The following is a 13,190-nucleotide window of genomic DNA, read 5'->3' as shown; positions in this document are numbered from 1 at the left end:
TTTGATCTCCCCGAGGTCATTCATCCTTATGTTTATAGTGATTTTACTAGGCACTGCTCCTAATAGCCAGTTTCCTACTCCACGCTGATGAGGGGCAAATACCCCGAAACAGCTGTCTGTGGATGGATACCATGTTTTGGAATAGATGGTTTTCCTTTTTGGATGCTGTCCTTCCCGTGGTTGTTCCTTCCCGGTGAAAGACCTGGCTATTTATTGCTTGCGTTGAGAAACACGTGATGGTGTCTCCGCGGCTTTTCTACATGCATTTGCAGTCACACAGAGTGACTGCAAACTTATCGGCTTGGACCAACCCACCCCTTTAATGGTGTTGCAGCCTCTGTGGCCTTTCAGAGAAGGAGTGTATATACTGACAGACCATGGGACACTTTGATTGCACAGAGGTGGACTTCTTTTCACTAAGCACGTAAGTTATGAAGGTAACTGCAAGAATCCGTAATATTTAGGGGCTTCATAGCAAAAAAGGGGGGGGGGAGACGTATGCACACACCAATTACAGTTATTTGATCTCATAAATTTAATTGATGCCTATATTTTTCTCAGTTCACTAACTTAAGACTGTTTAGTGCTGATGCATCACACACAAATCGGATTACAAAAATATTTTTTAAAAAAAGTTGTACTGTAACAACTGGCTACACAATCTCCTGCAAACTGCTTCCTCTTTTGATGTTTTAGAATGGCAGTGCAGAGTAAAGTAAAGAATGCCTGGACAATTAAAGTCTATGTGCAATCCAGAATGAAAGGGGCTCTCCAATTCTGAACAACTCATTCTTAAAGGGTTAATGCCCTACTGGACAATTCCTGATGAATCACTTCACTGCCCCATATTACTGGAAATAATACCACTCAGTACTCCCATCCGGCATAGTGCAGTTCCCATGTCGCTGCTGCTCGATATTGGTTGTGTCATGTGACTGTTGTAGCCAATCAGCGGCACTATTAAGTATTATCTCCCTTAGTTTATCTTAATGGCTATATGGAAAAAGCTCACAAACCACTGTAGCCCTAAGAAGAAAAAAATGCCGCTGTATACTTTTCCCTTTTCTAGCAGCACACCGTTTAGAGAAGCGCAGTCTGCTACACAATTCCATACAGGGTTTTTCTTTTTTCAATAATGCCGATTTAAACCCCCGTTTTGACATTAGGCTGTAAAAGCAACCTATCTACTGTATATTTGATGAATACGTAATTTTACCATTATCCAATATATGCAATGTGAACTGAGCCTACAGGAAGCATAAAATATGCGTATAACTATAACTGTGGGCATTGGGTATTTTACTATTACTTACTTGACAGTTTCATATACAAGAAACAAAGGGGTGCTTAGCTTGGCGCCATATTATTCCTCTACGCTGTAAGTGTACTGTCGTTATATATGCAGTACAGCAAGCAAGAAAAAAGACTTTCACCTAAAAGAGCTAACGGAATAATATACACAGGACTCATTATGCTACACATAATGCAAAGCCCAGCATGGCGCACAAGGCAAATAAGAATCAGAATAAGATTCCCAGTCGCCCAGGAACACATTTTTATTTCACAAGCCCTGTCTGAACATGAGTGATCATTCCAATTTCCTTGTATCTGCCTGATGACAGATATGTAACATGCATCTGAAGATTTCAGAGGTAAGGAAAGATGAGTACGGCTCAATAAACTGGAAATGTAGAGCAGAACAGAACATTATTTTTTTACCTGCTATAAATTGGTTCAATGCCTCAGGATTTCTAGAGAAAGTATTAGGTCAGCCTGACGCAGGTATTCCCGGAGGATGCCACTTGGTAAAGGCCAATTAGGCACATATTTATCACCACAAATGCTTTAACCATTGGGAATTCCATATAGTTGAGACAATCGGGCCAGAAACCGGACTACTTCATTGAATCCCCTAATACGATTTTTTACGACTTAACCCATTACACACAAACTATACTGCTCAGATCGCCGATGATGATTTGTGACTGAGCTTTGTAATTTCCGTATGTTGAAATCTGGTTGAGTGGCATGGTTTATGAGGACCATGGCTTTATATGCTCGTCTCCCGGTACTTTCCTGCACACAACCTCCGATCCTCACAAGATCTCCTTCTCTACTCCCCTCTTATCTCCTCTTCCCAGAATCGTATACAAGATTTCTCCCGCACATTCCCCCTACTCTGGAACTCTCTACCCCAACATACCAGACTGTCGCCTACCACCAAAACCTTCAAAAGGAACCTGAAGACCCACCTCTTCCAATAAGCCTACAACCTGCAGTAACTACCGATCAACCAACCCACTGCACGACCAGCTCTATCCTCACCTACTGTATCCTCACCCATCCCTTGTAGATTGTGAGCCTTCACGGGCAGGGTCCTCACTCCTCCTGTACCAGTTGTGACTTGTATTGTTTAAGATTATCGTACTTGTTTTTATTATGTATACCCCTCCTCACATGTAATAAATGGCACTATAATAATAAATAATATTATTATTATTATAATAGATGATTATATACACATGGCCGCATCATCATGGTCAATTAGTATACCTGCCAGGTTAAGTAGATAAACACGGACGCCCATAACCTTCAATGGATGAATTGTGGCAGTAAAAACAGCTGCTATGTTCATGACAAGCTGCACTCAAAGAAAATCTCGTAAAATGTACTGCTCCCAAAAAAATTATGGGAACACTTAAATTTCACATTGAATCTCAATGAATAGAAGGCTCAATTTAAAAGCCCTGCTGAAAAATGGCAGCCTTGCCGAGGGGATCACAAGCTGTTAGAGAAGCCTCACGTTGCGCCAAAATTTTGCAACTTTTGAAAGGTTCTTATGCCAGAATACTGGTGAAAAAGCTTTGACGAATCTGGCCCAAAATCTTTACTGATATAAATTGTGGGATTCCCTGAGAACAAAATGATGTAGGCACAGTAAGAAGAAATGAAAATCAGCAACCGATTGAGAACTGGATACCAAGTCCTCCAGAAAATAAAAGTAAAAACTGAACTCACAGGTGGATCTAACAGGTCGGAATTTCATGATGCCAACTCACATTGCGACCCAGTAGTATGCATGACCTCAACAAGCCTGCATGTGTGTAGGCATGCTCCTGAGAAGACAGTGTATGGCCTTCTCCCAGACCTAGAGGAGGGCATCAGTGAGCTCCTGGCTTGTGTTTGTACTTGGCGAGGACAGATGCACCAATACACAATGTCCCAGAGGTTCTCAACTGGATTAAGGTTTTGGGCTTGTGAAATCCAGGCAACACACCCTGGGCACATGAGGCTGCCAATGTCCTGCAGTAGGAGGGACACTAGGGTCATGCACCAGCGTAAATGTGGCACCCCAGGAGTTCAGGTACCACAGTGGTATTGCCTTCCTCTCGGGGAGGGTAATGCCATGCCTGGAGACAGGAGGAATCCCTTTGGCAGGTAATCTCACATACAACACATTCTAACTCCAGGCCAGAAGGGGGAGCGCTAAACCCGACTTCAGGGGCGCTGCTCTCTCTGGTCGGGACGAGGAGTCAGTTGCTAGGCAGTTGCTTTGCAGACAAGATGACAGTTGGTAGCAGACAGTGAAGGAGCACAGAAGTACTTAGGAGCTAGGGGAGGCTTGCGACGGGGCCTCTCAAAGCTGAGTGCAGAAACCGGGCATGGAGAGCCCGAGGTCCTGAGGAACTACAGGTCCCATGGCAGAACCGGAGGGCAGGAAACTAAAAGGGACTTGCCCACATAATACCTGAGGTACAGCAGCAATCAGAGTCCATGTCACCGTGAACAGAGACCCAAAAGAGACGGCTCAAGTTGCCTACACTGCAGGTACTGTCCCTGGAGAGGGAAGAAAGAGGGCCTTGTTAGAGAGCTACAGGCATCAAGGGACCACAGACCAGCGCTTAATGGAAGGCTCCCAAACTGACCTGTCAAGGGGATTCCCACCTATCTTCAGGCTGCCTGGACTCCGGCTACACCTGTTACCGCTACCCTGGACTGAGGCTGAATACCATCTCAGTAAACCAGGTAAAGACTGCAACCCTGTGTCCTCCAATTATTTGCAGCATTCACCATCCCTGCCAAATACACGGGAGCCCTGGGCACCCCGCTTCACCTGTGGGAAGCGACACCATCTTTGCTGGAGTACCATCACCCCCAGAGGACCCCTTTAAGAAGCATTGGTCACCTCTGACTGAAAACCACAGGTGGCGTCACAAACATTCCTTATTTCCACAACCCCTTTAAAGACCGTCCCTTTTACTTGGGCGCCCAGGGCCACGGACTGGGCCGCTAACACCGTGACAACCCCTTTAATTAAGACCGGACCCAGTACTGAGAACCCCACCGCCCTAGCGGGCAACTCAATTTGGCATCACGAACAGGATACAGTAACAGGGGTTGCTGGAGTCCTTAAAGGGACGTGTCACAGCGGCAGCGACCCGGTCCGTGGCCCTGGGCGCCCATGTTAAAGGGAAGGTCTTTAAAGGGGTTTTTGAAATTATGAAAGTTCGTGACGCCACCTGTGGTATTTGGTCAGGGATGACCAACGCTGCTTAAAGGGGTCCTCTGGGGTGATGTTATAGCAGCTAGATAGTATGGCTTCCCAGAGGTGAAGCTTGGTCCCCAGGGCTCCCGGTGTAGTAGATGGTGAGTGGTGCAGTAAAGAACGAAGGACACAGTTGTGCAGTCTTTTTACCTGGTTTACTGATGGTAGCAGGCAGCTACTGTCCAGGGCACCAGATCACAGGTACAGGAGGGTCCGGCCGGCTTGGAAGCGAGTTCAGAGTCCAGCTTTATCAGGTGGAGTTAAAAGCCTTCCTTCTGGCGCTGTGTTGTTATAGTCCCTTACTGCCTATGGTTTTAGAGACCAAATGACATGAAGTATTTTAACTCATAAATATGTTTAAAAATTATATATTTATTAATACAGTAAAGAAAAACCTATAAAAAACATAACTCCAAACACATAACCAGAATTGTAATATACAGAGTCAATTGAGTATTGAGAATAGGTGCCCTAAAACCAGTGTTGCATCATGGATATAGAGAGGGGGTATAGATGGTAATAATTAGATCCAATGGATGCCTAACGGAGCAAGTGTAACATGCTAGTGCTTCCTACATCCCCAAGCACCCATAAGGATCACAATCATATTACTAAGTAAAGCGGATGTACCCCATGGTCCAGTGACCCCAAAGTAATAAAAGTGTCAGTATAAGGGAACTAATCCCATATTATATTCTTACCCTTTTCTCTATCCATGAATGCCAATACGCGTCTCTACGCGCGTTTCGCCCACGGCTTCCTCGGGGGGCTGCCTATGGTTTTGTAGCAAGGTCCTCTCAGTTTTCTCTGTCCTTTAGTGAAGTGGGACACAAACCCGTATGACAGGTGACTCGAGCCTTTTTACAGGGTCTCTATCACGACCCGGGCTCCATGTGTCACTGTGTCTCATGGGTGTTAGGGCGAACAGGTGATGTATAATCCAGCTGTCCTGCCGGTTTCTGCTACGTGTCTTGGAGTCCCACAAAAGCCTCGGTCTTCCGGCTACCGATGTCTGCGCTCAATCAGGGATGTAGCCCAGTCCCAGCTATTCTCCCCTGTTGTCACACTCCTGTGCTCTGCTCTCCGGCACGTTAGCTAAAGGCTGTTCTTCTTTGTGTATCTTGCTATCTAGGAGCTACAGCACCTCAGGCTGTACGGCCCCTTCCCTCGTCCTTCTGCCTCAGACTGCTCCAGTCTGTTGTCTGGCACCAGCTGTCTAATTCTTCCCAACTGTCTAGCAACTGCCTAGCAACTAACTCCTCCTCCCGACCAGAGAGCAGCTCCCCTGAAGTCGGGTGTAGAGCTCCCCCTTCTGGCCTGAAGTCAGAATGGTGTGTATGTGCTAATTACCTGTTAAAAGGAAGCTTCCATCGCTTCCAAGCGTGACATAACTCTCCCAGTGCGGAAAGAAATGCCACTGTGACAACCAGGACCCTGGGGCGTCACATAAGGTCTGACAACAAACAGCTCTGTGGATTTCAGTGCAGTCAGGGTACAGTCAGCTATCACATGGAGATTTGTGTGACCCTCCAAAGATGTGCCTCCTGACTCCATTACTGACCCATTGCCAAACTGGCCATGCTGAATGATGTTGATGTAGCGTTCACCATGGCGTCTCAAGACTCTTTTATGGCGGTCATATGTGAACATTATAGATCTGTCCTCAAATATGATGAGAACAGTGTTGCCCATGGTGATCTGGCAATTATTGTGTTCTTTGGCAAATGCCAATTAAATATAGGACATCTGGCCCTTATACCACTTTCATGCAGTTTGTTTCTGACAGTTTGGGTAAAAGTTGCCTGTACCTACAAGCAGTTTGCAATTTCAAACATTTTTCATGTTAAGAACACCCATTTAATTATTATTATAATTTTTGTTTTTTTTTTGTGGGGGGGGGGGGGGAGGGGCAATGGATATAAACAGGATAAAAAACTAAAGAAATCAACTCTTGCAATGTTAGCCTTTGTCAGCAGCGGAAATACAAATCTGAGCAGCTAAAAATTACGAATATGCTTAAGTAAAAAAAAAAAAGTAACAAAAAATTAAAAAAAAAAACAACTAAAACCACTGAAATTAAAGACTTAAAAGGTTTGTCATACTTTTTTAAATGGACCTCAAACAAATCCTGTATTATAAAATAAAGCTAGATAGCACAAGGCCTCGTTCGCTCCAGTGCCTCCATGACACTGCTGCGATCTCCGTGTTTTGGCAACATCAAGTCAAGAGTGTGCATCACTGGCGAGCCAATCACAGAGCTCAGCGGTCTGCCAAAGCAGAGCCAGAAAACCCCTTTAAGAGGAATGTCACTTATTATAATCTTACATACTTTGGCAGCCCCATTGATAAGCAGCACTGAAAATTATACTATAAATGAAGGAAATATATATTTTTAAACAAAAGTGATAAAAAAGGAATATTCAGGCCATATGCAATTGAACTATGGTAAATAGAATTTCCAAGCTCCCTCTGCTGGATACAAACACCCTGCACAATGTCCCACAGATGTGCTGGAAGTGATCACAGAGGAGCCAAAAGGTATATACCCACACAAACAGGATGGGAGCAATATAAAAACATTGCTCAAAAACAAACAAAGGGGAAATGTTTTCAGAATTATATGTTTCTTTAACCCCTTAGTGACCGAGCCAAATTTTTGAAATCTGACCAGTGTCACTTTATGTGGTAATAACTCTGCAATGCTTCAACAAATCCCAGTGATTTTGAGATTGTTTTTTCGTGACACATTATACTTTATGATAATGGTAAATTTAGTTCAACATTTTTTGTGGTTATTTATAAAAAATATAAAAAATTTGAGAAAAATGTTAAAAAATTAGCAATTTTCTAAATTTGAATAATTATCCCTTTAATCCAGATAGTCATACAACAGCAAACCATTAATAAATAACATTTCCCACATGTCGGCTTTACATCAGCACCATTTATAAAATGTTATTTTATTTTGTTAGCATTTTAGGAGGTTTAAAAATGTAGCAGCAATTTTTCATTTTTTCAAAGAAATTTACCACATTTATTTTTTTAGGGGACTATCCAGGTTTGAAGTGACTTTAGGGGTCCCATATATTGGGAAACCCCCAAACGTGACACCATTTTAAAAACAGCACCCCTAAACATATTGAAAACTGCTGTCAGGTAGTTTATTAACCCTTCAGGTGCTTTACAGGAATTAATGCAAAGTGGCATAACAGAAATGAAAATGTGTATTTTTACCACCAAAATGTTGCTAACTTCTAAACAGATTACTATAGCCGTCAGACTCTAAGGCCGCTATTTGGTCATGAATTGCCATCGCAAACATCAGGACAACAAAATCATGATCTGAGGGCACCAATTGGGACAAAGAAGAAGCCCCCACACTCTGTTAACCATTTATAATGATGTAGTCACTATTGACAGCAGCATCTAAGGGGTTAAACAGATTTAGAAGGTGCAAATACTGATCGTGGCTGATACAGCAAGTTGTCAGCTATAGTGTACAACCAACAGATGCTGGATTGTCATCTGTATGGGGAGGCTATTCTCTTATATCTCAGGTCAGTTAAAAGACGTATTGACGGTCATTAAGGGGTTAAATAAATTGGGTTACATCAAGGAAACGACACTAGAAGGTAAGAGTCCTGGGTATGCTCTCCGTATGCAGTGCAGGCCCCACAGACTGGCGGAAGAGTTATCACAAGTGGTGGGGCCAGTGGAGAAACTCCCGACGGGCATCATGGAAGCTGCAGCTGCCTTTTCGCCAAATGGTTTGCCGTTTGAAAATGACCCGTAAAGCACTTTCCAATATGTAATCAGTGTTGGCTGGTTCTTAGGATTGGTGATAAAACATTGGTGGCATCGCCTTGGGACCTGCCTTAAAGGGAACCTGTCACCCCCAAAATCGATGGTGAGGTAAGCTCACCTTCATCAGGGGCTTATCTACAGCATTCTGTAATGCTGTAGATAAGCCCCCGATGTATCCTGACAGATGAGAAAAAGACGTTAGATTATACTCACCCAGGGGCGGTCCTGCTCCGATGGGTGTCTCAGGTCCGGTCCGGCGCCTCCCATCTTCATTCCATGACGTCCTCTTCTGGACTTCACGCTGCGGCTCCGGCGCAGGCGTACTTTGTCTGCCCTGTTGAGGGCAGAGGAAAGTACTGCAGTGCGCAGGCGCCGGAAAGGTCAGAGGCCCAGCGCCTGCGCACTGCAGTACTTTGCTCTGCCCTCAACAGGGCAGACAAAGTACGCCGGAGCCGCAGCGTGAAGACAAGAAGAGGACGTCATGGAATGAAGATGGGAGGCGCCGGAGCGGACCTGAGACACCCATCGGACCGGACCGCAGCGGGACCGCCCCCCCCAGGTGAGTATAATCTAACCTCTTTTTCTTATCTTTCAGGTTACATCGGGGGGCTTATCTACAGCATTACAGAATGCTGTAAATAAGCCCCTGATGATGGTGGGCTTATTTCACCATCGATTTTGGGGGTGACAGGTTCCCTTTAAGTCTTTAAACATTTGGTAACCCTTCAGCACATCAGTTATCAAAAATAAGGAAAAAGGCTTCCGCTTACCTCCGCTCCCCCCATCCATTTCGGCTCATCTAAGAATTCAGCACATAATATATCTTTGGACTGGTCGGTTCCGATGACATGATAAAACAGCTTCTGATGAACATTGGTGGATGTTTCTGTACCTGTAGCAAAGGGAGTAACCATAATGTCAACACTGCTAAGGCCTAAAAATCGTACATGTAACTGTGGCCTTATTCGGGGGGGTGAAGCAGCGCTCCCATCAGCGCATTGTATTCCCCTATCCCATGCCGGGTGTGGAACAGAATAACGAAACTCAGGCCAGGGACCGAGTCACCAACTAGAATGGGCTCCGCCATCATAGCATGCAGATCTGCACCTACTCTGACATGCAAAGTCTTTTTCACCAGTTATTAACCAGTTGTGGTCCAGGGGATTTTGGGTGTACAGGTTTTAGAATGCACTACCATATTTATTTGTTGGGCCAGCAATGTGATTTTTTACTGCATTTACTCGACATAGTTTTCCTTGTTATTGTAGTTTGTGAACATTTATTTCATAGTAACCTCTTCAGGTAAGCTTACTGTGTTAGCCTAAAAGATTATTTGTGTTTGTCATCATACACTATTCATTTTGATATAATGCATGTCACTTTTAGGATACCTGAGGCAGGGCTAGCAATAAGACAGTGATTGGTGGGTGTTTTTTTGGAGGGGAGCAATTACATATATTTCTATCATTTTCATTTGTGGCTGCACAAAGTTTATTAATAGTCATAGTTTTGGTTAAACCCAGCAGCAGCCTCCCCCTACTAGAACCCTTGGCAATCACGTGACAACCAATCATTAACAGCAATATAAGAAATGAGAGGGTTTCACGCCTTCTGACTAGTGATGAGTGAACGTGCTGGGATAAGGTGTTATCTGAGCATGCTCTGGTGCTAACCGAATGTCTTCAGCATGCTCCGTTCGAGTCCCTGCGGCTGCATGTCGACAGCCGCAACACATGCAGGAATTGCCTGTTCATTAGGTAATCCCTACATGTGTTGCGGTTGTTGAGCAGTAGCGAGACATGCATGGGCAGGGACATGAACACATCCGAGTACGCCGAAGACACTCTGGTGGTCCCCGAGCATGCTCAGATAACACCTTATCTGAGCATGTTCATTAATTCCACTTCTGAATTCTCTCCATGGTGATTTTTTTTTTAAACTTTTACTTTTCTAGGGTATGCTGAGGATTAGCAATACTGCATTCTGGCTATTCTGTTGGAAATCAGAGTCCGATATCATCTCTTAGGCCAATCCACTTGACCGCATGTAACATCATGCGGCAGGAAAAAGGGAACATTTTCATTTCCTTGGCCATTTAACCAGGACTATACATAATAAGTGGGACTGAAACGTCCTATAAATGCTTATGAGAGGAAAATGAAGAATGTATTGAAGCAGAGGACTGAATAACGGGCCAAACAATGCAGGTAAGAAGAATTGTATGACTACATTGTGACTTAGTGTAGAGACAGTAATGCTAGCGTGACTCACCATCACTTTTGCCTTCTTGCTTAGGGTACGAGTTGTAGAACATCCCAACACCATCGTGGGTCCAGGACATGCAGCTGAATTTCACTCTTTCCAGGACATCTGGGAGCTCCTCCTGGCTGCTGACTCTCATGAATTTGATAGTAACCCAGTCTGAGCCGCTGTTACTTAACCCATAAGCAAAATATTCTCCATCTTCAGTAAACGCATAGCCTGGCCATAGGGAACATTGGAAATGATTACCTCGATAGTTTAACATGCTCTGGGTGGGATCTGGAGAGTTTCTCTAGTTTTTTTTAATTTTTTTATTTCATGTCAACACTCGCCCCTTTCTCCATCTTTTTTATTCCCCCTTCTCTCCAGTTATAGGTTTGTCAGTTATAATAATTATTATAAGTATTTATATTAACTGTTATATAAAACCACATACATAACCATGGCTGTATTCTATTTATTAAAGAAAATGATAGCAGGTGACAGTATTGGGGCCTTCAGTAGCCCCTTGGGTGCCATGTTAACCCATCGGTACCCCACGATTTCATCACCGCTATTTAGATGTGCGCTCACGCTCTCAGTGACCGACAGTGGCATTTAAATGATTACCAACTAGCTCCAGTACCTTGCTTTTATAGGCAGAAGGTGGCTGTATAGCACAGCCGGTATCTGCGCAGCTCCTGAACCCACTTTATACATCGACCCTGATACGGACATACTGGTATGTCCATATGAGCCCAAGAGGTTAAAGGAGTTTGCTATTAAACACATTTTTCACCTTTGTGTGAAGTAGCAATTGGGCCTGCTCCGTCTAGCTTCAACAGTGCAGGCGAGGAAGAGCTGATATGTGATAGTGATATGGTATGGGGTTGTGTGAATACCTTTTAAAGGGTTGTCCAGTTTCAACAAATAAAACTTATTCAATGTATGATTAACAGTTATACAATATTCCAATACCAACATAGGATAAAAATCAGTCCTGGCCACATAATGGCCATGCAGGTACTTGACTCTTTGTAATTATAGTACATATACCAAAGCATGGCCGTGTCATGAGCTAAGCACCGGCATGCCCATCACCAGGCCAAGACATGTTTTTGGCAGTAGAGGTAAACAGATTTCGAAAATCAAGAGGAACCGATACAGAGTCAATATTAGAAAAGGACAACATTTTAATCATGCAATGAGTAAGCTGAATATATAAGGCCCTTTTATAATTTCATGAACATAAACCTACTAAATTGTGCAACATCACAAAATCTAAAAGAAAAGTTATCTAACCTCGCAATGCAATAGTGCCATCTTCAGAAAATGTATTCGGATCCAGGAAAACCCGAGGTTCAGCATCTAGAGAATTTTGAACATACATCACTCTTTGATTCTGAAGGCCAGAATTGTAAAAGTAGAAATACCTTAAATATGAAGGGAAAAGACTTGTTATTTGTGTTATAGGGATACAAACAGAAATACATGAAGCTACGTAAAAAGGTTGTGCTATGAAATACTACTCCTTGTTAGAATACGATGTTGTGACGCCACCTGGTGTTCTTCCAATCTTCAGCTGAAGTCTACAAACCAGTAAATGCCAGGGTTTTGTCATGAAACATCATTCCACTCTGTGTCTCAGGCTCTATTTACTGCGGTCTTCCGATTACATAGCAAAGCCTAATCCATTTACAAATAAACCATTTTGGAGTGGGAAAATAAAAAACAAAACTAATATAAAGTGGCTGCACAAGTATGAACACTTGGATTGTGTTGAGAATTACCGTACCCAATTACATTTAAACTCATGTTAGATAGTAGTCAGTACACAGCTGCCATCATTTACAGTGATCCTAATTAACCCCATATAAAGTTTAGCTGATGCTAATATTTTCTTAGTTGTAATTTAAATTTACAGTAAAATCCAAGGTCCGTAAACAGCTTACAACACAGCAAAGGGATATCATTGTTCAAAGGTATTAGTCAGAAGAAGTTAATATATAACTTTTATTAAAATAGCCTTTAAAAAAAGATTGCACATTACAAAAACAAAACATATATTACACCGTAATTTGTACAAATGGCTGAGAATAGTACTAGGTCATTTCCCAACAGAAAGGAGCTACCTTGAAATGGAGCCTAAGTATGGGCTTCGGCTTTTTAGATAGAGTAGACAGGTAGTTATTAACAGTTAGTGTTGTTTCCTATTCAGGATTAAATCGTGCTTAGGGCTTGTGCAATAACATATGTTGCATTTTAGGAACTACGGTATTTGCTCTATTAGTATCCTCAGGGCTTATGCAAGAATATATCCCGCACTTAGGGTTGAGTTATTACATTGTTTATTGAGAGACGTCTCAGGGTCTATACAATAATATATATGCACCTAATGCTTGAGCCTTAACATCACTCATTGAATAACACGTAAACCTGGGGAATTCATTATCAGCATTATCAGCATTATCAGCATTGTACTAGCAATTACACTGGATCCATGGTTTGATACTGAAAATAGACCTATATATTTTACATCTCCCTGATGGGGAATAGACTGACACTAGTGGGAGTAAACTACAGTCAATGTTGGACCATT

General features: G+C 43.0%; 1 protein-coding gene across 1 annotated transcript in view; it reads right to left on the bottom strand.

Moving 5' to 3' along the window:
• Positions 1–13,190, bottom strand: part of PREP (prolyl endopeptidase) — a 142,921-nt gene that overhangs the window by 110,831 nt on the left and 18,900 nt on the right. Inside the window, exons 4-6 of the mRNA XM_069726297.1 lie at positions 11,894–12,024; positions 10,622–10,831; positions 9,121–9,242 (exon numbers count right to left, since the gene is read on the bottom strand). Coding sequence (XP_069582398.1) covers positions 9,121–9,242; positions 10,622–10,831; positions 11,894–12,024 — 463 coding nt within the window. The remainder of the gene's footprint in view (positions 1–9,120; positions 9,243–10,621; positions 10,832–11,893; positions 12,025–13,190) is intronic.

This window comes from Ranitomeya imitator, chromosome 5, assembly GCF_032444005.1.
Source record: "Ranitomeya imitator isolate aRanImi1 chromosome 5, aRanImi1.pri, whole genome shotgun sequence".
Classification (NCBI taxonomy): Eukaryota; Metazoa; Chordata; class Amphibia; order Anura; family Dendrobatidae; genus Ranitomeya; species Ranitomeya imitator.
This window is presented reverse-complemented; position numbering and strand designations above follow the sequence as displayed.